General features: G+C 37.0%; 2 protein-coding genes across 11 annotated transcripts in view; one reads left to right on the forward strand and one right to left on the reverse strand.

Moving 5' to 3' along the window:
- The window catches only part of CCDC122 (coiled-coil domain containing 122), a 28,578-nt gene extending 15,946 nt beyond the window's left edge, over nt 1-12,632 (reverse strand). Inside the window, exons 1-5 of one of the 5 annotated variants that reach the window (XM_029936693.1) lie at nt 12,550-12,632; nt 11,817-11,913; nt 5,744-5,790; nt 4,134-4,223; nt 3,513-3,628 (exon numbers count right to left, since the gene is read on the reverse strand). In XM_029936693.1, coding sequence (XP_029792553.1) covers nt 3,513-3,628; nt 4,134-4,179 — 162 coding nt within the window. In that variant the 5' untranslated portion in view covers nt 4,180-4,223; nt 5,744-5,790; nt 11,817-11,913; nt 12,550-12,632. Of the gene's footprint in view, nt 1-3,512; nt 3,629-4,133; nt 5,422-5,444; nt 5,964-11,816; nt 11,914-12,549 lie in introns of those variants that run through there. The other 4 variants (XM_029936695.1, XM_029936694.1, XM_029936697.1 and 1 more) reach the window with 4 other exon arrangements.
- A 54-nt stretch (nt 12,633-12,686) lies between these two features.
- The window catches only part of LACC1 (laccase domain containing 1), a 48,552-nt gene continuing 35,558 nt past the window's right edge, over nt 12,687-25,680 (forward strand). For 2 of the 6 annotated variants that reach the window (XR_003907643.1, XR_003907644.1), the window contains exons 1-7: nt 12,963-13,249; nt 13,960-14,575; nt 15,215-15,393; nt 16,116-16,281; nt 19,484-19,709; nt 21,133-21,293; nt 22,269-22,390. Coding sequence is in view for 3 of the 6 variants with exons in the window: in XM_029936691.1 (XP_029792551.1) it covers nt 14,017-14,575; nt 15,215-15,393; nt 16,116-16,281; nt 19,484-19,709; nt 21,133-21,292 (1,290 nt within the window). In the remaining 3 variants the exon portion in view is untranslated. Of the gene's footprint in view, nt 12,870-12,962; nt 13,250-13,959; nt 14,576-15,214; nt 15,394-16,115; nt 16,282-19,483; nt 19,710-21,132; nt 21,294-22,268; nt 22,469-23,615; nt 25,015-25,680 lie in introns of those variants that run through there. The other 4 variants (XR_003907642.1, XM_029936691.1, XM_029936690.1 and 1 more) reach the window with 4 other exon arrangements.

Raw genomic sequence — 25,680 nt, forward strand, 5'->3', positions numbered from 1 at the left:
TGTATTTTCATTTTCGTTGGTTTCCATATATTTTTTAATTTCTTCTCTAATTGCCTGATTAACCCAATCATTCTTTAGTAGAGTGGTTTTTAACCTCCACATTTTTGGAGGTTTTCCAGACTTTTTCCTGTGGTTAATTTCAAGTTTCATAGCATTATGATCTGAAAGTGTGCATGGTATGATCTCTATTTGTATATACTTATGGAGGGCTGCTTTATGTCCCAGTATGTGGTCTATCTTGGAGAATGTGCCATGTGCACTCGAAAAGAAGGTGAATTTCCTATCTTCAGGATGCAGAGCTCTAAATATATCTATCAGTTCCATCTGTTCCAATGTGTCATTCAGGTCCATTGTTTCCTTAGTGATTTTTCTGTCTGGTTGATCTATCCATTGCTGTCAGTGGAGTATTAAACTCCCCCATAAATGGCTTTTATGATGTTTAAGTATGTTCCTTCTATCCTGACTTTCTTGAGGGTTTTTATTAAGAAAAGATGCTGTATGTTGTCAAATGTTTTTTCTGCATCTACTGACAGAATCATATAGTTCTTATTTTATCTTTTGTTAAAGGGATGTATCACATTGATTGATTTATGAATATTGAAGCAGCCCTGCAACCCTGGAATGAATCCCACTTGATCATGGTGAATAATTCTTTTTATATGCTTTTGAATTTGATTTGCTAGTATCTTGTTGAGAATTTTTGCATCCATATTCATCACAGATATTGGCCTGTAGTTCTCTTTTTTTCTGTGTCTCCGTCTGGTTTGGGAATCAAAGTGATGCTGGCTTCATAGAATGAGTTCAGTTTTCCTTCCATTTCTATTTTTTGGAAGAGCTTGAGATGGATAGGTATTAACTCTGCTTTAAGTGTCTGGTAGAATTCCCCAGGGAAGCCATCTGCTCCAGGACTCTTTTTTTGGGAGATTTTTGATAACTGCTTCAATTTCTTCCCTAGTTATGTGTCTGTTCAGATTTTCTATCTCTTCCCATTTGAATTTTGGAATGTGTGTGCATTTAGGAATTTGTTCATTTCTTCTAGGTTGTCCAGTTTGTTGGCATGTAATTTTTCATAGTATTCCCTGATAATTGTTTGTATTTCTGAGGGATTGGTTTTAATAAATCATTTTCATTTGTGTTTTTATCTATTTGGGTCCTCTCTCTTTTCTTTTTGAGAAGCCTGGCTAGAGGTTTATCAATTTTGTTTATTCTTTCAAAAAACCAACTCTTGGTTTCATTGATCACTTGTGATTTTTTTAAACTTTTTTAAGTTTATTTATTATTGAGAGACAGAGCCAGATTATGAGCATGGAAGGAGCAGAGGGAGGGGGAGACACAGAATCCAAAGCAGGATCCAGGCTCTGAGCTATTGATGCAGGGCTCGAACTCACAGATCACAAGATCATGACATGAGCCAAAGCTGGACGCTTAACTGACTGAGCCACCCAGGCACCCTACTTGTGATTTTCTTAATGCAGTTTTTTTCCCTCCAGCTTGCTTTATTGTAAGAACACAGTAATTAACACATATAACTTACAAAATATGTGTTAATAGATTATGTTATTGGTAAGTCTTCTAGTCAACAATAGGCTACTAATAGTTAAGTTTTTGAGGAGTCCAAAGTTATATGTGTATTTAATTGGGCCAAGGGTGGGCACCCCTAACACTCTGTTATTCAAGGGTCAACTGTAGGTCTATAAATATATTAATGCTACTTCATGCCTCTGTGAATTTTCTTAGAATCTTGTCTGGATGTTTGGAATACCATCTTCCTTAGAACCTAACCCTTAATCTTCTCCCAGATACCCAATTATTGAAGTGAACTCCAACTGTCTCCTTTTTTTGTAAAGACTTAAAAAAATCTTTTAATTTTATTTGAGAAAGAGAGAGAGAGTGCAAGCAAGGGACAGGGGCAGAAGGAGAGAGAACAGGAATCCCAAAAAGGTTCCAGGCTCAGTGCTGACATAGGACTTGATCACACAATCCTGGGATCATGACTTGAGCCCAAATCAAAGAATCAGATGCTCAAGTGACTGAGCTACCCAGGCATCCTTCCAGCTGTCTTCTTTTAAACTCAACTGAAAAATCACTTTGTGATCACTCCTTCTTCAGTGTTAAATATGTCTCTATTGTTGACATTACTCCCTTACTATTATTTATTTATTTGTCTCCCTCATAAATAGATGGTGAGCAACTTAAGAGTGAGGACAATGCTTGGCATAATGCTTAATAGAAAGTAAGCCTTCAATATAAGTGAAATAACATCTGTGAAACTCATTGAAGTTTTACAAAATATTTCTTTATCGAAAGCTAAGGCATTATTATTTTTGTATTATATTCTCTTGCAAAAAATGTATTCTTTGGGGCACCTGGGTGGCTCAGTCAGTTAAGCCTCCGACTTTGGCCCAGGTCATGATCTCACGTTCGTGGGTTCGAGCCCTGCATCGGGCTGTGCTGACAGCTCAGAGCCTGGAGCCTGTTTCCAATTCTGTGTCTCCCTGTCTCTCTGCCCCTGCCTGCTCATGCTCTGTCTCTCTCTGTCTCAAAAATAAAAATAAAACATTAAAAAAAATGTATTCTTTTCTAAACATGAGTGATGCAATGCAGATATTTATAGGATATCCATATTACCATGAATAGTATAATTATCATCATATGAATGATGAATTAATACCTAAAGCCAACATCAAAAGCCAAATCTATACTGTCCACGAAGGCCCCGGCAGAATACTTTATATATGGTTACAAATATTAATTTATTTAATTCTCATGAAACTTCTAGGTAGGTCATATGATTATCTTCATTTTACAAATAGGAAAACAGAAGCACAAAGAAATTAAACCATGGAGCTAAAGGTGGCAAATTTTGTCTTTCAAACTAGGCACCTGGGCTGTAGAGCCTATTCTTTTCATTTCCCTAATATATTTAGTAATAACCTTTACAAAGCAGAGAATAAAGATACTATTTCCATTTTTGCTTCTTTAGCTATATTAACAGAATATAACTCTAATTGTGCTGCATGTAAAAAAAAAGAAAAACATAAAAAACACAAGTATGCTTGTGGAAATATGCCCAGATTCCTTGCAGTGGAATTACAAATATATTATGAAATCTACGGAACACAAAAATGTTTCTTATCAACTTGAAATCTTCAGTGACAACTATAACTCACAAGCCATGGCTTTAAAAACACTACCTTAAAAACAACTATCAAATAGCAGTGAATTTAAAATAATTCTATGTGATACATTGGGTTTTATCTGTACATACTACAGTTGCAGTGAAATTGTTGAATCCTTGTATATTGGATGTGTAAAATGCTCCATGAAATTGGAATACTTGTACAGACTTCACTTACGGATAGCAGAATAATCAGGAAGGAGTAAACATGAAAAACGGGAGTTTAGAAATTGCCTCCCTAAATTAAGTATCCTTAATAACTTCCCTATTAATAATGTAATATTGTTTTGAAGACGGTAAAGACTTATTTAAAAAACTATATGAAATAGGTTACCTGCAAGTGGAACAGAACTTTTTTGTTTTTTTCTATCTCTGATGTTTGTGATTGTTGTTGCTTTGTAACTTGCTCTACAACATCAGTTAGTGAAGATGTGCCTTGGTTAGCCAGAGCTAGACAAAAGAATAAAATACATGATAAAAATTTAAGTGTAAACACTCAAAGAAAGTTAGTGTTTCTTTATTCAAAGACATGAAAAATGTGATGATTCTTATAAAGTAGATTTAAGGTTGGTAATATTCCCTTTCTGATTATAAACAAAACCAAAATCAAATGCAATACTATACAATTCAGAATCACCTACTGTAATGTTATACCTGTTCTTGTATGGAACAGTATAAATATTTTGATTGTCTTAATCTTTTTTATCCAGACCACTTATACATATAATTATAGTGCTACCATAACAACTATATGGCAATTATAGTTGATGAATTTTCATTATAGGCCTATATTTCCAGATTGTTATGCCTTTTTTAAACATCATATAAGTTTTTTTCTGGGAGAAATTTAACAGTTTCCCATTATTCCATTTGGCTATAAATTTTAACACAATCATCCTATCATACTCTTTTTTTGTTGCTATCTTTTATTTATTTCTTAAGACTCCTTCATTACCTTCTTCAGGAACTCCTGGACTCTTCATTTCTTTGTTGCCTGACATTCTTCTATATCTCTTTCCCCCTTTTTGGTTGACCTTCTTTGTGCCTATAAAATAATCAATATTGATAATTTCTCACTTTTCTTTGTGTTTTTTTTCCTGTCATAGAGCCTGGTGATCCTGAAAGCAAATTGATTATCAAATACCTCAAAGAGATGACAAGGATATTTCATCATTAGTTCCGAGAATTAAAACACAATGGTTAAGTGAAAGAGCTTTGGAGGGAAACTGAACTGTATTTGTATCTTGGTTCTCCTGCTTTTTAGCTGTTATGACCTTGAGCAAATTTCTTAACTTCTCTAATCCTCAGGGTCCTCATCTATAAAGCCTCACAAGGCTGTCATAATAATTAAAGTAATATGTGTAGGATGCTTAGCGTAGAGCCTGACATACATAGTGAGTAGTTATTATGGACTCTGTCTAGGGTTTCCTTTGCTAGTTCCTTCCTCCTCAGCTTCCTCATCTATGTCAGTGTCCCAGTGCTAAGTCCTCAGGTATCGCCTCTATACTCACTCTTCATGATGTCATCTTGTTGCATAGTCTTAAAACCCACTTACAGGTTTTATCCTATTAATATCTCTAATTTGACCATCCTTCTTGACCTCAAGACTCCTACCAAAATTGCCTACCTGGTATCTTCACTTGGATTTTTGCAGACATTTCAACCTAATATCTTCCAAACTGAACTCTGTATTTCTCTGTTCACTCTACCACCACCACCACTAAACCTGCCCCTTCACAGTCTCCTCCATCTCATATAAAAGTTTTTTCTTGTTTAGGCCCAAAACCTTGGATATATTAGCAAGGAATTCTCTAAAAAAGTGTGCAACACACAACAATTCAACAAGACTTGATCAAGATAATCATAAATAAGAGTTCACTGTTGATGTTTCATAGGCCCCTTGGGAAACCCCTTAAGATATTCTCTAAGTATGTGGCCCAGGACTTCTGCCTCAATTGTCTACCAAAGGACAAGCCAGAACCTTGACTTTTCTCTTACACACTGCATGTAATTCTTTTAGCAAAACCTATTGGTTCTATCTTTAAATTATATTGGAATCCACTATCTACTTAGGGCTTCCAAATAGTATCTTAGTAGAGAAGCCTGCCCTGATAACCTTCTTTAAAACATGTCCTCCCCTTCTGCATTCACCATTTTCTGACCCTGCCTCATTTTTCTTAATAGCATTTGTCACCACTGATATTTTATATACATTTGTTTCTTTGCTATCTCCCTTTACTAATATAAGCTCCACAAAGGTAGAGACCTGAAATGGTGCCTGGCACTTTCTAGGTGTCTGTAGTCGATCTTCATTTCAATTTACTCCATTCTACTGCTAGAATAATGCTCCTAAAATACTGTTTCCGCCATGTCCACATCACAACGAATCTTTCAACTTCATCACAGATGGCATCCTCTTTAAGAAGTCTTTCTTGATCTTTCTGCATAAATATGATCCCTCCCTCTTTTTAGTGCAATTGTTTCCATATCTCTGTTATACAAGGATTACAGTTTAGGACATAGAGTAAGATAGAGCCAGCTTTGAATTCAGGTTGTACCACTTACTAGTTTCTTAGGTAAATTCTTTCCAACCTGGGCCTCAGATTCTTTATCTATAAAACAAAAACAACAGTAATACCTGTCTCATTAGGATTATTGTGAGGACTAACTGAAATAATGCATGACAACATTTAGCAAATTCCTGTTACTTAACAGTTTTTATTCCTATTATTTCCATTATTTTATACATATTTCCCCAATAGATATAAGCTCTAGGAAGACACATAGTGTCTTACTCATTTTTGTTGGAGAAATCTTAAAAAATGAAAAACATTATATTTATATAATAAAAATTAACTGGTATATAACTGGTATATTCATATAATAAAAAGTAACGGGTATTTCTTGATCTCTATTTCTGAAGCAACATAAATTGAAAAACTCTTGGGTGACATTCATGTAAACCAACTATTTGTGAAAGGATATGTGCTTTAAAATTGGGAAAGATGTAGTTTTTTCTGGATCTCTATTGTAAAATGGACAAAAGATAAAAAAAAAAAAAGAAAACAAACTACTGCCATCTACTGATAATTCATTACAATTGCTTAAATCAATGAAAAGAAGAGTTTAGAGACTAGGCCATATCAATTACTCTTTCCTTCAAGCCATATATATGGGTACATATAATATATAAGGCATTTTGAGGAATATAAAGACAAATTAAGTGACTCTGACTTTAAAAAAAACAGTATCTATGGTATTTGGTAGTAAATGTTCAAACTACATATGAAACACAATCATTTAGAAAATATACTTTAAAAAATTAGCTTTACATAAAACAAGGTAATAAAAATACTATAATAAACTATCATTCTTCTACATTAACTATAATCAACATTTATTGAGTACTTATAATTAACTGGAATTGTTCTAAGTGCTTTTACATGAACTATCTTTGTTTTCCCTCAGAGCAATCCTATAAGCTAGATATTATTTTTACCTATATTTTATAGATTAGTAAACTAAGACTTGGAGAAATTAAGAAATTAGCCAAAGGTCACATATCCAGCAAGTAAGAAGGATGGAATTTGAAACAATTAGGACTCAAATTAACATTATTAGGCACTTAACATGTACTACAGCACTGTGATAAGCATAATTTGTGCATTATCTCTTTTGCATTGAAGAGGCAAGCCCCTCATTTGACCCTTGGGATATTTTTTAAAGGCCATGGTTCCAGCTTTTGGAAACTCATCATTTGGTACCTCCTCCAAGTTAATGAGTAAAATAAAGCATGACTGTCAAACTCCTCTGGGCTTTTGAGAGCTTTTGCCTTAGAAGCACTAAGAGTAGGCAATTGTGTATATGAAACTGTGTCACATAAGCCCCACTTTTCATTCTCAAGGGGAAAAGCTGCCATGTGAACTTGCTAGGCAGTTAAAGTAGTTTATAATTTCATACTAGCCTTTTATAATAGATACTTCTCAAAAAACAAAACATTATCTGGAAGATAATTTTTCTTTATGTGAAACTATTTTTGTTTTCTAAGTGGGAGGGGGAGTTTAATGCTGATATTTAGCTGGGAAATCTAAAAAATTAACCCAGGGAAAGATGAGATTAAAGAGTTCCCTGAAATCAAGCAAATTTTAAATTATGGTCTACATTTGTCATAAATATGATGAAATCAGATCTGGGTGGTTCGATTCTAACAAATAAAGATAATAGTGGGGAAAATGTCACCCACTGCACAAATAAGTAAGTATATTCGCATTTCAGGTAAAAAGACTGTAAGTCTTTTCAACCACATGTTTTCAAGAGAAGTTATAACATCATCCAAAGGAATTAATTAATTGAGTCATTAAAAATGTATTTATACCTATTATATACTAGTGTGTTAGGATCTGCTAAGAATAGGCATTACTCTCTTTTTTGACTAGGTAATGAGATTAAGGTTTCAGGATGCTGAAAATAGAAAAAGAAAACAAACCCAGAGAATTTGTAGTTTCCTTAACTTCCTATCAAAAACAATATAGGCAACATTAATACCTTAACCACACTGCTTCTAACTTTCAACCAAAGGTGAGATTTCTCTGAATGTTCCACTAGTAATGGACTACCAAAATGAAAAATGTCTTGTTTTAAAGTGTAGACATACAAAGATTGATCAGTAGCTTGAATCCAAGCTTTAAGGGATGGCTAGGCAACTGTTTCAAATAGAAATGATAGGCCTATGATGAAATCTGGTCACAACCTACCTACATATTTCATTCAGAACAGTAAGAAACAGGTTTTTTTGTTTGTTTGTTTTGTTTTTAACTTTCTATGTCTATAAATAAGCATGATTTCTAAACCAAGAGGAGCTTGTGGGTTGAATGGTGTGCCCCCCACCCCCGCCCATATGTCTGTGTCCTAACCTCTAGAACCTGTAAATGTGCTAATTTGGAAAAATAGTCTTTGCAGCTTTAGTTAAGGATCTTGAGATGAGATCATCCTGGATTTAGGATTGGCTCTAAATCCAATGACCGGTGAGAGACTGACTATGCAAACAGTAGCTAGACTATATATAAATACAGAATTCTGACCCACAACCTGCAGCAATCAACTCAGGAGACCAACCCGTTTCCTACAGTAACCAGACCAGGAAACCATCCTGCTCTCTGTCTATAAGTCACACTTATAGGAAGCCAGACCACTATCTCTAATAACAATTCCAGAAGCCAAACAAAAACTCCTGTAACAACTTGCCCCAAATGACCAGTGTTTGCTGAATAACTGACAGGGTCCCTAATTTTTGTCCCCATTTCCATCTTGAGATCAATCAGAGAAAGCCAAATATGCACATTTAACCAATCACATAGGATGCCTTGCTTCTAGTTAGCTCACTTACAGCTTCCCCATGCCAATTGCTTCTAATCAGGGTATACCTGAAGATTTCCTTTTTTTCCACTATATAGCTTTCCTACTTTACCAACACACAAGTGATGCAGGCTGACTTCCTTGCCATGGCAAGCTCTGCATAATCTTTGCTTGTTCTCATATAGTTGGCCATTATTTCCACACAAGTGGTCTTATAGCAGAAAGATAGAGGGAGATTTGGGATTCAGACACATATTAAGACCATAGGAGGCTCGAGACACACAGAACAAACACCTGGAGCTACCAGAAGCTGGAAGAGGCAAGGAAAATTAGACACTTTGAAGGAAACATGGTTGTGAGACAGCTAGATTTGGGACTTCTGCTTCCTCAACAATGAGAGAATTCATTTTTGTTGCTTTTAACTATCCAGTTTGTGGGAATTTGCTATGGCAGCCTTAGGAAATTAATGTTTTTAGGAAACTTATATGCTTTTAACAAGGAAATTTGTAATCTTCTACTTTTCTTGAAGGAGCCATGAATTAATGTAAATGGCTTAAAAACAACTATTTACAGTTTTTCAGAATTTCACTTGTACTCATAAGAAGACTAAAGATATATATATGTGTGTGTGTGTGTGTGTGTGTGTGTGTATATATATATATATATATATATATACATATATATATATGGTGATAGAAGAACTTTTAGGGATTTCCTAAAAGCTTCCTTTAATAGGCAGGCACTATCTCTGCCCTCAGAATGCTCTAGGTCTCTATAAAGGAGATAGACACATAGTAAGATAATGAAAATGTAGAAGTATAGTAGTCACTGTCTTAGTCTGCCTACACTTAAAACTCTAACCAATGAACTCATTCTATTTCCTTTGTAAATCATAAAATGCTAATTCCCACACCATGCTGACTGACTGGTTAGGAAACTACTCTCCACTGAATCTACTTCTTCTCCTATCAGTACAATCTGACAGTAAGTTGCCTCTGTTTGTTCCCAAACCTGTTTATGCCAGTTGTACTTGTTATTGTGCTTTCATAATTAATAGTACATAAAGCAATGAAATAGTATGGAAATAAATTTCACTCTTTAAAAACTAATGTTTAATATCCTGGAAAGACCCCCAAAGAGTGAGTTGTTTGAATGTGTGAGATAACAATAAAAGATTATAAAGGAGAAATCTGCACTCAAAAGTGCTTTAAGTTATTTTCCTCTTAAAGGAACGAAATTTTAGAAGTCTTTGCTGATGGTTTAGAGGTATAGTTTAAGCGAAAAATGCAACACAAAACTCTTATCAGACCTTGTGTAAAGAAAAGGCCATGGACCTTCTCAGTAGATTGGCAAATGGGCATATAGTTGTTTTAGGCTAAAACAAAATGTTTAAGATATTCATGTAATATTTTTATCATGACTCTCTGGTTAAACTGACTACAACAACAACAACAACAGAAAGTAGCTTTGGGATCCTTGGGTGGCTTAGTTGGTCACCTCAGGTCACCATCTCAGGATTGAGGAGTTCAAGAACTGCAATGAACTCAGCTTGGAGCTTGCTTAGTATTTTCTGTCTCCCTCTTTCTCTGGCCCTTGCATATGCTCTCTGTCTCAAATAAAATTAAAAATAAAAGCTTTATTTAGAGAAAATTCATATACTATTAAGTTCATCCTTATAAAGTGTACACTTCAGGGGCACATGGGTGGCTCAGTCAGTTGAGTATCCAACTTCAGCTCAGGTCACAATATCAGAGTTTGTGAGTTCAGGCCCTGCATCAGGCTCTGTGCTAACAGCTCGGAGCCTGGAGCCTTCTTTGGATTCTGTGTCTCCCTCTGACTCTCTGCCCCTCCACCACTCACTCTGTCTCACTCAAAACTAAACATTAAAAATATTTTAAAAATTAAAAAATATGAAGTGTACACTTCAATGTTTAATCGACTTTTTCAATTTATTACTAGGTTATGGGTCTGGAGTGCATCAATGAGAGGGCTTCTTCTGTATGAACAAAATGCTAAGGAAGAAGCAATTAATTCTGCCTGGGGAGGGGATGGGGATTCAAGGAAAGTTATGATTGAGCTTGAAAGATCTTAAATAAGAAACAGGTAAATGAGCATAAAAAGAGAAGATGTTCTAAGTAAAAGGAATAGGAAAAGTAAAGGATAAAATATTGTAGCTCATCCAAGGAACAGCTTGGTTTAAGTGGCTTGGGAATAAGGCATTTGTTTTTCAAACCTAATTATGCATCTGAATCATCTGTACAGATTAAAACAAAAACAAATAGCAGGGGAAAACAAGCCCAATCTTGACTCCCAGGGATTCTGATTTAAATGCATATGGAGTGGAGTCCCTAGATTTATTTCTTTCTAGGTTCTACTTGTCGTTCTGAGGTGCAGCCAAGAATGAGAACCACTGGAGTGGGGTGAATGGGGATGAAGGAAAGAAAGTTAGGAGATGAGGCTAGACAGCAGTCTAGGAACAACTGGTTAAAGGAAATGGTATGTAAATACAACAAGATGACAAATATCTCTTCCCTGATAGCTTCCCTATTTTGAAATATTTTTTAATTTTTTTAATGTTCATTTATCTTTGAGAGAGACACAGAGCACAAGTAGGGGAGAGAGGGAGACACAGTCTGAAGCAGGCTCCAGGCTCTGAGCTATCCCCACAGAGCCCAACTCTGGCTGGAACTCTCCAAACCTTAAACCTGAGGTTTGAGATCATGACCTGAGCCGAAGTCAGATGCTTAACTGACTGAGCCACCCAGGCGCCCTGAGAGAGAGCGCGCCTTCTGATCAAGTGAACCATCTACCACTCGGGACTCTTAACAAATGTCCAACAAACATCATTAAAATACAAATTTGGACAAAACATCTGCCAGGGATACTAAACAGCAAGTTCCTGTTCTGGATTGGTGATCCCATTGCCTAGTTAAATAGAATAGAAACACTTGCCCACCTCCAAATGCTCTTCTAAACTCCCAGATATCGAAGCCTCTCTCTTTCAGATAAAATTTCTTCAGCATTTATCATCTAAGCAACAATGAAGACAAAAGGGACCTCTCCTTCCATCATAACCAGTTCCACAGGAAGCACCCTTTCTCCTACTCTTTGAAAGTTGGATTGACTTTCCCTTTACCATAGCCTCTGCCTTCCATGTAGTAGCTGTTCATTATTTTTAAATGCGTGTTCTACTCTTCAAGGCTAGATAAGGAACGCTAATTTATTACAATTCTAAGTCACTGCCTTCTAATTTTCTACCAGTAGCACATATTTTTAAACGTACAAAACAGTCAGTGCAAGGAGCTGTGTAGAGTTTTGGTCTCGTCAGCAAGTAAGGCGGAATCAGCAAAAAGGCAAAGAAAGGTTCAACCAAGTTGTTTCTGGGAACAAACAACACACTGTAAAATAATTACATAAATAAGTAAGAGCAATGGGGACGCCTGGGTGGCTCCGTGGGTTAATCATCTGACTTTGGCTCAGGTCTTGCTCTCCTGGTTGGTGAGTTCCAGCCCAGATCTTGCTCTCCGCTGTCAGCTTGGAGCCTACCTTGGATCCCGTCCTCACCCTCGCCCTCTGCCCCTCCCCTGCTGGCACATTCTCTCTCACAAAAAATAAATAAATAAATAAATAAATAAATACAAATAAACATTAAAAAAAAAACAGCAAGAACAACAAACAAAATCCGCCTCCCTCCCCACGAGGCCTATTACTTGAACCACAGGAGGTTCTCAGGGTTGGGCTCTGAAGATTAAACCAAAAATCTGGCTCACACAGCCCTTCCCGGAGAGCTTGGGCGGGAGGCGGGTGCCGACTTCGGTGGAGGGAATCCATTCACAGAACGGCGTCTGCGGTAGGTTCCCCGGACGCTCTCCCCGCCCTACCCCGCCACCCCCCACCCGCGGGCCCGTTCTCTCCCGGGCCAACCCTCCCGCCAGGCCGCTCCCTACACGCGCCCTCCGGTCTGGCAGCAGGCCCGCTCCCCCTCACGGCCCGCCGCCCTGGCCCCCTCCGCTGACCCGCCTGGCTGCGGCCAGAGGGCCCCGGTTCCTCTTCCTCTTGCCTAGACAGGGCGGCGGTGGACGGCCCTCGACGGGCCGCGCTGACCCGGAACTACTGAGCTGGCCGCGGGGGCCGACTCTCGGTTCCTCCCGCGCTTTCCCCCGCGCCGGGGCTCGGCCTGCCGTGGCCGCTCGGTGCCCAACCCTCTCCCCCGATCTCGCTCGTGCCCTCCGGCCGCTCGCTGGCCTGGCCGGGCTCGGTCCTCTGCAACCGCGGGACCCCGGCCGTCGAGTCCACGCCTGGCGACCAGGCCACCCCGCGGTTGGTCGGCGCGGAGGTGGGTGAGGCAGGGCAGGCGCCGCGGCGCGCGGGGCCGCGGGGCGGGGCTTAGGACTCCTCCCGGTGCCTGGCTCGGGGCTTCCGGGTTCCATCCAGGCTCCGGCCACGGCGCAGCCGCGCTCCCTGGAGACCGGTGTATAAATCTAAGCGGAGCGCTGGCAGGCGGTACGGGAAAACTGCCTACGGTGCGCGTCCCTGGATCAGGAAGTGCCAAAGGGGCGGAGAGGAGGCGTTGGTGGAGCTCGGGCAGGTGGAGACCGAGCGCGGGACCGGGCGGGGTGTCATTTCCCAAGGCCGAGGGGAAGGTGGCCGTCACCTTCCTAGCTTCTCAATGTTTTTCAAAACTGGCGAGATGAACTTCAGCGGGAGCCCCCTACGGTACGGAGTGGAGGTTGGGAGCGGCGGAGAGAAAGGTCCGGGGCCCAGGGGGTCACCGAAGGCGGCCCCTGAAGAGAAAGCGAAGGCTGGGGGTGCGAGTGCCTGGGCTGGAGGGATGAAGATCCGTTGGGGTCGGGGCTGGGCACTAAGTAAGGAAGAGGGTAGGGAGCACGTCTGATCCAAATCGCGGTAGCCTTTGTGCCCATTGCCATACTTCGAGTGCTGTGTAAATCCTGGGATAGTCGCAGCTTTTAGCCCCTTAAAAGCGTAAATTTTAGGTACAGCTCCATTTAACCTATTGAACTTAAGGCCCCAGTGTGTCATATGAAGGGGTGTGACCTAATATGCCAGTCACGTCAACATTAATGGGGTGTATAACATAAATTGACACCCTGTAATTAAAAAAACAAGACTTCATCTAAGTCAACAAGTAATTCCCTACTTAAAACTTGCTGTGTGCAAAACCATCACACACACATACACAAACCGAGGAACTGTTGTTCTGCTGGAAAGATGTACAAATATTATGATTCTGCTCTCATGGCCCACTTAGGACGGATAGTGGACTAGCTTTAATGGGAGGAATCTAGATTTACTATTTTTGTTTTTAGATTCGTGAAACTATTTTTTTAAATGTAGGTACAAATTACTGTTGTGACTATAAGCAGATTGATATAATTTTGCATTCTTAGACTAGTTTTTCTTTATAGGTGATTTCTTAGAAGCCACAGAAGTCTTCTTTGAAGAGCTGTGTACCCTCTTGAAGGATGGCAGAAGCCGTGTTGATTGATTTCTTTGGTTTGAAATTTAACTCGCAGAAAAACAGTCACCAGGCACTACTGAAGACATTGAATGCTGTCCGATACCACCATGCTGCCAAAGCCAAATTTCTTTGCATAATGTGTTGTAATAGCATCAGCTGTGAAAAGGATGGGACACATAACTTTGAATTAGAAGCGAGCAATGGATTATCAGTTTTCTTGAGAGAATTTGAGACTGTCAGCAATCCCAGTATGGCTGCCTCTTTGTATACCATTAAACAAAAAATTGATGAAAAAAATTTGAGCAACATTAAGGTAATTGTACCCAGGCACCGGAAGACGTTACTGGAAACTTTTATCAATCAACTTTTCACCAATGTCTACAATTTTGAGTTTGAAGATTTACAGATGACTTCGAAGGGAGGTCTCTTGAATCAGTCCACTGAAATAAACATGATCACAGATCAAGAACAAGAAGCAATCCAGAATGAAATAAAAACATATTTGAGAAGTCTGCCAGCCCTGAAAGGAGAACTAACCATTATCACATCTCCTTTAATATCAGGTATATTAAACGCTGTGTTGTTTTTACTGTATCCTTGAAAAAACAGTCTTTCTTTAAAGGTTGGTCACTTTTTTTTTTCATCCTCTTTTTTGTAGACTGTAGGATTTATGAGCTCATTGGCATCAGCTGCAACATGGGAGTATCAGGGATGGCTTTGTAGTGTCAGCAATGTCAAAAGATAGTCCCTTCGGAGCCACCCTAAATAAATAAATTTGCTTTGGTCAAAATCAGCTTTAAGACATATCCCCCAGCCTTCCTTTGAAATGAGATTTATGGCCCTAAGCATCTCCTGTTTAGAAATTCTGAAACCTTAACTCATTGGCATCTAGACAGAAGAATGACATTTAAGAGTCCAGCTTCCTTCTGGGTTAAATGATATTTACTGTAAGCTACATGCTGTTAGGAATAACAAAGACAAATAGGACGGAAGACCCCCTGTGCAGAGTGAGTATCCCATGGGGGAGGCAGAGCAAGCGCAAATCGTGTATAACAAGAATACATGGAGGTGCGTAGTGCTATAGAAATTAGAAGCCAGAAAAACCAATTGGAAGCAGCTTGAGGTGGTCAGGGGAAGTCTTACTGGAGACTGGGTTTGTAATGTGTAGCATATTTTTAATCTTCACTACTTCTATTTGATAGATATTTTCTTGCATGGATTTACTACAAGAACAGGTGGAATTTCTTACATACCGACTCTTAGCTCCTTCAATCTCTTCAGTAGTTCCAAACGGAGAGATCCCAAGGTGGTTGTTCAAGAAAATCTGCGTAGGTTGGGGAATGCTGCAGGATTTAATGTGGAGAAATTTTACCAAATAAAGGTAAAGTTTTGATTCATGCCTTAGAAGATACAAATTATATTCTTGACTTTGCTCATGACTACATGGACTTTAATCAAGGTGTTTAACTTTTGCATTTGGTGTTTTATTGAAAATTATAGGATAATGCTTATGGTTGCTTTTCTTAGTCCTATACACTATAGCTTAAATATCAATTTTGTGATAGATTTCACCTGAAGCTACTCATGTCTAAATTCTCAGGGTATAGTATCACTGCCCTTTTTGATTCAGAAGGAAGATTCCAGAATAATGGGAGAGAAAGACCATTATTTTCTAAATCAACATTAGGAGGAACTAAGGTCACAGTTGATGCCTTGTTTTTTACAGAATTCTAGCTTTATTTGAATCCGGAAAAGTAAAAATATCATTGATTAGGTAATTAACTTCTTTCCATAAATAATACTCTATGGATAGTGTTGCAAGTAGAGATTGACCCGTCTCTAGTAGATGTTCATGATAGTCTGTATTAAATTTTTCAGTACTAAAGTGTGTTTTCCTTTAACTAAAATGTGCAGAGATTATAATACCAAAACTTAAGTGATAAGTAAATTTGGTATTTTACCACATATAGAAATGATGTATTCAATGCTTGCTAGTAATATTAAACTGGTGGTATAATTTTGTACAAAAAGTGTTTTCAGAAAAGCTTATGGTGTGGGAAATCCTACTTTCAAAATATTTTTATCACACATCTTTGATATTAGACTGATCATGCCAATGACGTCTGGATTATGGGAAGGAAGGAGCCTGAATCTTATGATGGAATCACCACAAATCAGAGGGGAGTCACAATAGCAGCCCTTGGCGCTGACTGTATACCAATAGTTTTCGCTGATCCTGTCAAAAAAGCATGTGGGGTTGCTCACTCTGGTAAGTATCCTTAATGAAGCATTTAAGATTTTACCAATTTTGTAGTATAGGCAAAATTATTTCTTTCTGGTGGGTGTGACAAGACAGTTAATGTTAATTACTTTACATGGTATTAAGTGTAAAGGGGTACAGCCAGCATACTCTTATTATAGAAACGGGTAAAGGCAGTACCTACGTCAAATTGTCTGAATCAGAGTAGGAGTCCCAGAGGACACAGTAACCAGGCTGATTTCTGAGGAATTTTAGGACCTGACTAGGGGCCAGTATTTCTCAGCAGGGGTACTATTAACATTTTGGGCAAGATAATCTTATATTGCAATTTTCTTGGCTTTCAAAATTCTTAATGCCAGTCGCACCCCTAGCTGTTATAAGAACAGCAGCAACAAAAAGAAAGCCCTCATGCTTTTCAGAACATTCCCAAGGGAGTGGTACTGCCTCTGGTTGAGAACCGTTAAAGTCCAGGCACTGGGGAATAGGAAGGTGAAGCATGTTGCAGAAAAGTATTCATGAAGATAAAGGTACAGCAGCATGTGTAAAAGGTATGGAGGTAAGAAAAAGCAAGATATGTTTGGAAAAAGTCATTTAGTTTAATATGTCATAGTCTAATGCCTTTATTATCTAAAGATAAGGACAAAGGATTTTTAGATGCTATGTTAAGGTTATGGAATTTTGTTTTCTGAAGGTATTTTAAAATGCTCTTTAGATTATCCTGTGGTTACAACTCTATGTGAAATAAGGAGTGATCTTTCAGATTTCCTTCTGCTTATAAATATAGGACTACTTTGCTTTTTAGACAAAAGATAAGAAAGTGGCATATTTTTCTTTTGATCTAGCTAGAGTTGTAAGATTAGATGACTAGAAGTCAGATTTCGATTTGACATTATCAAAATGTTATGTAACATTTGAGTCTTAGTTCCTGGATATAAAAAGAGAATCTTGGGGCACCTGGTGGCTCAGTTGGTTAAGCAGCCGACTTCGGCTCAGGTCATGATCTCACGGTTTGTGAGTTTGAGCCCTGCATCTGGCTCTGTGCTGACAGCTCAGAGCCTGGAGCCTGCTTCAGATTCTGTATCTTCTCCTCTCTCTGCCTTCCTCCTGCTCACACTCTGTCTCTCTGTCTCTCAAAAATAAATAAACATTAAAATTTTTTCTTTTAAAAATCTTATTTGTTACTTCTTAGGTTTCAAAAAATTATTTTTAAATACCAAAGATTAAAGCTGTTAAAATGAAACTCTCTTGAACCAAGTTAGAGGTCTGACACTTTCTGATTTCAAAACTTATTATAAAACCACAGTAATCAAAACAGTATAGTACTGGCATAAGACAGATATAAGGCCAATGGGATAGAATAGAGATCCCAGAAATAAACCTTTGCATATTTAATCAAAACATTTTTATTTTTTAAATTTTTTTTAATGTTTTTTATTTGTTTTTGAGAGACAGAGAGAGACAGTGCAAGCAGGGAAGGGTCAGAGAGAGAGGGAGATATAGAATCTGAAGCAGACTCCAGGCTCTGAGCTAGCTGTCAGCACAGAGCCCGACGTAGGGCTCGAACCCACGAACCATGAGATCTGACTTGAGCCGAAGCCGGACGCTTAGCCGACTGAGCCACCTAGGCGCCCCAATCAAAACATTTTTAACGAGGTACCTAGACTATACAATGGGGAAAGGATAGTGTCTTCAACAAATAGTGCTGAGAAAACTGGATATTCACATACAAAAAATGATGTTAGACCCTTATCTCAAAATGGGTTAAAGACCTCCATGTAAGAGCTAAATCTATAAAATTCATCAAAGAAAACAGTGTAAATCCTTGTGAACTTGGATGAGGCAATGGTTTCATAGATGCAATACCAAAAGCACAAGAAACAGAAGTAAAAATAGATAAATTGGATTTCATCAAAATTGCAAACTGACCATCAAAGGATACTGTCAACACAATTAAAAAGCTGCCCATGAAATGGGAGAAAATATTTGCAATTTATATATCTGATAAAGAGTTAATGTCCAGAATATATAAAGAACGCCTACAATTCAACAACCACAAAAAAAATATAACACAGGAAAACAGGCAAAGGATGTGACTAGATATTTCTCCAAACATGATAAGCGAATGGCCAAGAAGCATGTGAATATGTTAATTAAATATATTAATTAGGGAAATGCAAATCAAAACTATAGTGAGATATCATTTCACACCCATTAGGATAGCTAATATAAAAAACAAACAAAACAAATTTTGGTAAGGATGTGGAGAAACTGGAACCCTGATGTATTATTGGTGGGAATGTAAAATGGTACAGCTGCTATAGAAAATAATGTGGTGGTTCCTCAAAAATTTTTAAATAGAACTGTCATATGATCCAGCAGTTCTACTTCTGGGTATATCCGAAAGAATTGAAAGCAGGATCTTGACAAAATACTTGCACACCCGTACTCATGACAGAAGTATTCACAATGGCAAAGAGGTGGAAGCAACCTAAGAGTCCACAGATGGATGAATAGATAAGCAAAATGTGATGTATACATATAATGGGATATTATTTTAGCATTAAAAAGGAAGAAAATCCTGACACCTGAGTGAGGAGTTTGAGGGCATTATGCTAAGTGTAAGAAGTATGTCACAGATATTTTTAAGATTCCACTTATGCGACGTTTGTATAGTAGTAGTCAAATTCATAGAAACAAAGTAGAATGGTGGGGACCAGAAATAGGGGAAAGTGGTGAGGAGGGGTTGTTATTTAATGGGTATAGACTTTCAGTTTTGCAAGATGAAAAAGTTCTAGAGATTGGTTGCACAACAGTGTGAATGTATTTAATACTACTGAAGTATACACTTAAAAAGAGTTAAAATTTTATTTTACATATTTTTCCCACAATTTAAAAAAAATTGAAAGAAGTGAGGGGGAGAGAAGACTAACAAGGTGTATATAATCCCAGTGGAAACTGAAACTGCAGAATATTTTTAAAGAAACCGGAAGGGACCTCCCATTAAATATCCCTTCCGTGTCGGGTGCTTTGTGTAATACACCTGATTTAATAACCAGTATTTTAGTTAATTAATTATTTAGTTTAATTTTGTGATTTATTTGCTGTTTCTGGACTTTGAAAAATACACAAACTGCATTTTTAAGGTAAATATAAATTACGGTGAAATGTTATGTTTTAACTTCCCTTATCTTTCTTTTTTCCTACTTACCAGGTTGGAGAGGTACTTTGTTAGGTGTTGCTATGGCTACAGTGCATGCTCTGATCACAGAATATGGCTGTAGTTTGGAAGACATTATTGTTGTACTGGGACCTTCAGTAGGACCCTGCTGTTTTACTCTGCCAAAGGAATCAGCAAAGGAATTTCATAATCTTGATCCTGAATGTGTTCGGTTATTTGATTCACCAGATCCCTATGTTGACATTCGTAAAGCCACTAGGTAGGTTTGATTTCATTCCAAAACTGCAAGTTTGGTTATTGCTTATTGTTTGTCTGTTTCTTTCTTTTTAATGTACAGTCTGTTTGGCACGAGTGCTTCAGTTTGTTTTATTTTTTCTTTTTAAATATTTATTTATTTTTGAGAGAGAGAGAGAGAGCACGAGCGAGCACAAGCCAGCAGGTGGCCAGAGAGAGGAGGACATTGGGTTCTGTGCTGAGAGCAGTGAGCCCCATGTGGGGCTCAAACTCATGAGCCATGAGATCATGACCTGAGCCCAAGTCAGATGCTCAACTGACTGAATCACCTAGCTGCCCTTGTTTCTAAAATGAAATATACTTTAGACAACAATTAGTAACTCCAAGAAAAATTCAGGCAGCAGTATTTAAGTAGCTGACATACACATATACATAAAAACTTATTTTAATTGTGAAATCTATTGTCATTTAAGTTTGAATAATGAAGTTTTCCTGTCTGGTACCTCTTACTGACTTCAAAGTGAAGGAGGAAGTATTTACCATGTAGTTTTGAGAGATCTACTTAAACCTCATATAGAAAAGTTGCCATGTACTTAATAGACATTCCTCAGCTAAAATCTCCTAAATAAAATAAACTTATCAGAAAGCTGATATTTTAAAACTATTTTTACTCTCCAACTAGAGGAATATGTTTCTTAGAAAAAAATGTTAGATAATGTAAGCACATAGTCACTTTCAAGCTTTTTATGGTCCCTTACAATTTTGAATTATGAAGTTTTGCTATTAATAAGCCATTATCATTCCTATAAAGGAAAATTGTCTGATTTAAATTGTGTTTCTATTCCAGCCAACAAAACCTTACCCAGATTCTGCCTCATTTAGCACATAAGTAGAAAGGATTGAAATTGATTCTTAATGTGACTTGTGGAATTAGTATCACTAATTTATAGTCATATTTCATGTCCTAAAGTGTTTATGGAGAAACAACTTCACTGTGAAAAATCTGGTTAAGAGAAGGACCGGAGAAGGGAGGGCCAAATGACTAAAAAGCATGTTCTGAATAAATGAATGAATGAATCCTATCTTCAAATACCCTGGTAACTTTAGAAGTTTCTTCTGAATAAGTACTTGATTTTGATTATAAAATTCCCAGGTCATGTCTGCAGAACAATATGAAAGGTTTTATACTTTGTATATGAATTTAAGTGATTAATGGTAATAAAATCTACCATTTCCTGCACTTGTTCATGGTTTGTATCTGAAAATCGACTTGCATTGTTTCAAGCAGATCTTTCCCAGAGTTCTTTTATACCAATATCGAATATCCATACACACACACACACACACACACACACACACACACACATACACACATACACACACATTTTACTGCTTTGTCTGTTGGTAAAATAAACTCTTGCTCTCATTTGAAAAATCTTTATCCCAAGGATTCTTCTAGAACGGGGAGGAATTCTACCACAGAATATTCAGGACCTGAACCAAGATCTCAACATCTGTACATCCTGCCATCCTGACAAGTTTTTCTCCCATGTCCGAGATGGCCTTAATTTTGGTACACAGATTGGCTTCATATCAATTAGAGAATGAGGTACAGTAGGTTCTCTCTCTTTCTTCCCTTTTCTCCTTCCTCTTTCCACCATTCCCTTCCCTCATTTTTAAAAAGAATTAATCATTTAACTTTACCCCTTTATTCTTGTAGGAATAATTAAGTTTCTACTTCTTATTGAAGCAATATAGTTAGAAAAGTTAATTTTTAGTGACATGCTGTAATATAAACAATGGCCACTCCTTTTCCTAATTAATGAAGAATAATCGGTCCAGCATTTAAGTATAGAGTTAAATCATTTATTCTTTAAAAAAATCCTGTATGAATACCATTTATCTTCTATGTACTTTACATCAGTATGTTTCCTATCATAACATCATCATACCTTTATTTTTTTTAATTCTTTTGATTTTTTAGAAGAAATCTTTGCATAAAAGCTTTAAATTCTAGAATAATAAAAAATCCTCACATACACAAACTGGCTTGGTTTTCAACTCAATTTCCAACTGATTATCTATAGCAGGAGTTTGCCAGTTTTCTTTAAAGGATAAAAATATATTAGACTTTGTATTATGTACAGTCTCTGTCTCTATTCAGCTTTCCATTGTACAGCAAAAGCAGACAGGAAAAACACAAACAAATGAGTATGACTATATTTCAGTAAAACCCTGCTTTTAAAAAAAAGGTGAGGGGCCAGGCACCTACAGGCTATAATTTGCTGATATCTGATCTATAGTAAAGAGCAAGACTGAATGTAACTTCATTAAATTAGTATTTATTTCAGATAATTTTCTTAGAGTTATACAAAAATATTTCATGAGAGTGATTTAGTGCTAACCCTTTAGCATATATCTAATTTTCCTTAAGTTTACTTTTAACTGAATTAATATTTTTAATATTCACAATGGCTTTAGCTCTTTAGTATACAAAAGACTTTAGTAGACTTAATGATTTTTAGCTTGATATTGTAATAGCACTAGTAAGGGTCTCTTATTTCATTTCAATGTATTTTTACAGATAACTTGACTGGATTTTTACACAACTGTTTCCTGGCTCCTTCTAAACCAACTACAAGAGAGAAATTTAGCTGTTTGATTTACTTAAAGCCAAAAGGATTATAATGGATGATTCATCTTTAGGTATATTTTCATTATTACCCCGAACCAAATGATTTTTATTTGATTCTAACAAAATCTAGATGAGGATTATTCTTAAAAGTTTGTTCTGTTTTCTATGTTATGTAAATTAGGAATAGGTCTGTTGAGTTCAGTATTTATTGGGTACCCTCTATTTGTCAGGCATTGGTGAAGCACAGGTGAATCAAAATAAGTAATAATTTTTCCCCTTGAGTCTAATGCAATGGAGGAGATAAACACTTACAATACTTAAATTTAATTTTGATATCAGTGGAAGAGTACAGAAGAAAGGATTAATTCTATCTGGAAGGTAGGACAGGGAAAGCACTATAGAGAAAATGATACATCACATGGGCCCCAAAGATGTACAGGCTTTTGACAAATGAAGAACAACCGTAACAGCTAAGGGAACACCATGAACTAGGGCATGAAATTGAGTGTGTAACATGCTCTAGAGAGAGAAGGGTGTAGGTAGGAGTTACTGGAAAAACAGTTTGGAAAGAGATTAATTAGAGTCTCACATGCTATATCAGAGAGTTTAGAGTTGATTTTTCAGGTAAAGAGTAGGCATAAAAAGTTGGGGAATGTTTTTACTTCCTTGGCATCTGTAACAGGATGGATTTAAATTGCAAGAGACCAGGACAGAGAGAATTAGTTAAGAGGCAAAATACTTTTTTAAAAAAGTGATGAAGCCTAAATAAAGACCATGGAAATTAAGATGGAGGAGAATAGATGGAGAGACATTTCAGACATCGAATCAGTAGATCCTCCTAATAGATAATGAAGAGAACAGGTGTGGAAAAGTCGAGAAGTCATTGATGACTCCAAGATTTCTGTTTGGTTGACTATCAAGAGTGGCAACAAGAGGAAGAAAGAAGTTTGGGAAAAGGGAGGATAATGAGTTTGACATGCAGACTAAAGTATATCCAGATGGAAATATTTGGTCAATGACTAGAAATACAGCCCTGGCACCTTGGGGGGAGCTGGGAGAAAGAGCTTTAGAAGTTGACTATGCAGGCATGCCTGGGTGGCCCAGTCAGTTAAGTTTCCAACTTCGACGCAGGTCATGATCTCACGGTTCGTGGGTTCAAGCCCCGTGTCAGGTTCTGTAGTGACAGCTACCTCAGAGCCTGGAGCCAGCTTCAGATTATGTGTCTCCCTCTCTCTCTCTCTGATCCTCCCCTGCTCACACTGTCTCTCTCTCTCTCTCAAAACTAAATTTAAAAAGCATTTAAAAAATTAAAAGAAAAAAAGAAGTTGACTATGCATAAATAAGGCCTGAGTCCACTGGAGTAGACTGAATCATCTATGTAGAACTACAGGATAAGAAAAAAGGACGTTTGAGGGTGAAATCTCATACAACACCTGTGTTTGAAGAACAAGAAGCTGAATCAATAATAATAAAAAAAAAGATTAATCATTAGAAATAAGGGAAAAAGCCCAGAATATTCCTATTTTGAAGAAAGAAGCCAGCATGGATGTGAGAGGTACTCAGAATTTTCAGAGATACAACGTACAAGAAATTTTCAGAGATGGAATAAAATGAGGACTGAGAAGAAGCCAGTGGATTAACCATACTGAAGCTGTTCTGTAGGCAGTGGTGGCGGAGACGGATTTCAGGGCACTGAGGAAGAGGATGCATAGGTGACCATTCTTCTCTGATAGTATTGACTACAGAAGCTAAAGCACTGGGGGCTGTGTCTCAAAGGAAGGGGTATTTTTTTTCTTTTGATCAGGAGATTTAAATATATTTGTAGGCTGAAGAGAGGAGTCAAGCTATTTTCACTTGGGAAAAATGGTATATATGGCATGTATTTTTAATGTGAGTAGTCACATTGCATCTTAAAATTTTTTATTCTACTCATATGTTTCTTATATGAACAGGTAGTAGAATGGTGGAAAATTACATTTGTTGGGTACATACATTACTTCATTTTATCTTTACAGCTATTCTGAAATACATAGGCCAATTGTTACTCTTTTTATTCAGATGCGAAAATGAAGTCTCACTGAGGTAGAGTTTAAAATCATATGATTTGTGATAAAGTAGAATTTGAACCCACATCTTGTGACTTCAAATCTCATTTCTGATTTTACAGTTAATCAAAACTATCTAAGTTAAATTTTTATTTTCAACTTTTTGTTAATATCATCCATTCATGCATTCAGTCAAAATTTTGTTGAGATACTAGGATAGGTTAAAAAAAATACAGTTTTAGCCTTTGGGAGGTTTAATCTATAGTGAAAGATGGCAATCAATAAACCAGCAATTGCAAGACTGTGATATGTGTCGTAAAGTTGTCACAACCTGATACCTTGTTCAGTTGAATTCTTTTATGCAACTCATAGGTCAGTATAAAATTTAAATACCTCATTTCTTCCAGTTCAGGGAAGGCATTAAACACAAAGCATAGGACAACAATTTCAAACTCAGGCAAAATACTTTTATTTAATGTAAACAATAAAGATTAAGAATTTCACACATTAAGAAAGGTTGATAATTTTCCAATTCTTCACTATGCATTATTTTGTTTGAAGCTTACAAATTTACAAGAGTATTAGGTGGCCATATTTCACGTTGTGTACCAAAATATTCTAAAACAAAATAAAATTATATTTGATTATGAGTTTGGTTTATCTGTTTCAAAGTATTTAATGAAAAGTCTCCTTGCTGTTTTACTGAGTGAAGAAGTATTGATTCAGTAACTCAGAGACAAAATGACTAGGTTGTTAAATAATCATGTTTTTTGTTTAAGATCTTTGTTACTATCAAGCCTTTATATATAGGTTTGTGGTACTTTGAGGGTACAACCACAATGATGATTTTTATTTTTAGTAAGTAGTTTTCAATCTAAGCTCTGCTACTAAATATGCATAGGAAATATTTGTTGTCATTTTATTAAGAGGAATTAAGTTTGTAAATCAGATAAGAGTTCATGACAAGAGTTTTTTGGAGGTACAAGTATCAAACTAAACTTTGTCTAACTGTAATTTTAAATTGTAGATAATAGTATAGTGACCAAATAATTTTGCTATACTTTAGTGCTTTTTAAAACAAATGAAAAAGTGATACTCCCCCTAGGAGGCAGTATTTCTACAAGTGCTTTGCTCTGTTTCTTGCTATAAAGTTGAACCAATCTTACTCATTGTGTTTATTTGTATCAGGAAAAAAAAAAGGAGGTGAATTTAAATTATATCCTTTTCTATTTCAAAGTAGATTTAAAAATTGTTTCTACTTGGTCGTGCGAAAGTTATACTTACAATGCATTCATTCTACCTTTTTTTTTTAAGAG

Source organism: Suricata suricatta, chromosome 4, assembly GCF_006229205.1.
Source record: "Suricata suricatta isolate VVHF042 chromosome 4, meerkat_22Aug2017_6uvM2_HiC, whole genome shotgun sequence".
NCBI lineage: Eukaryota > Metazoa > Chordata > Mammalia > Carnivora > Herpestidae > Suricata > Suricata suricatta.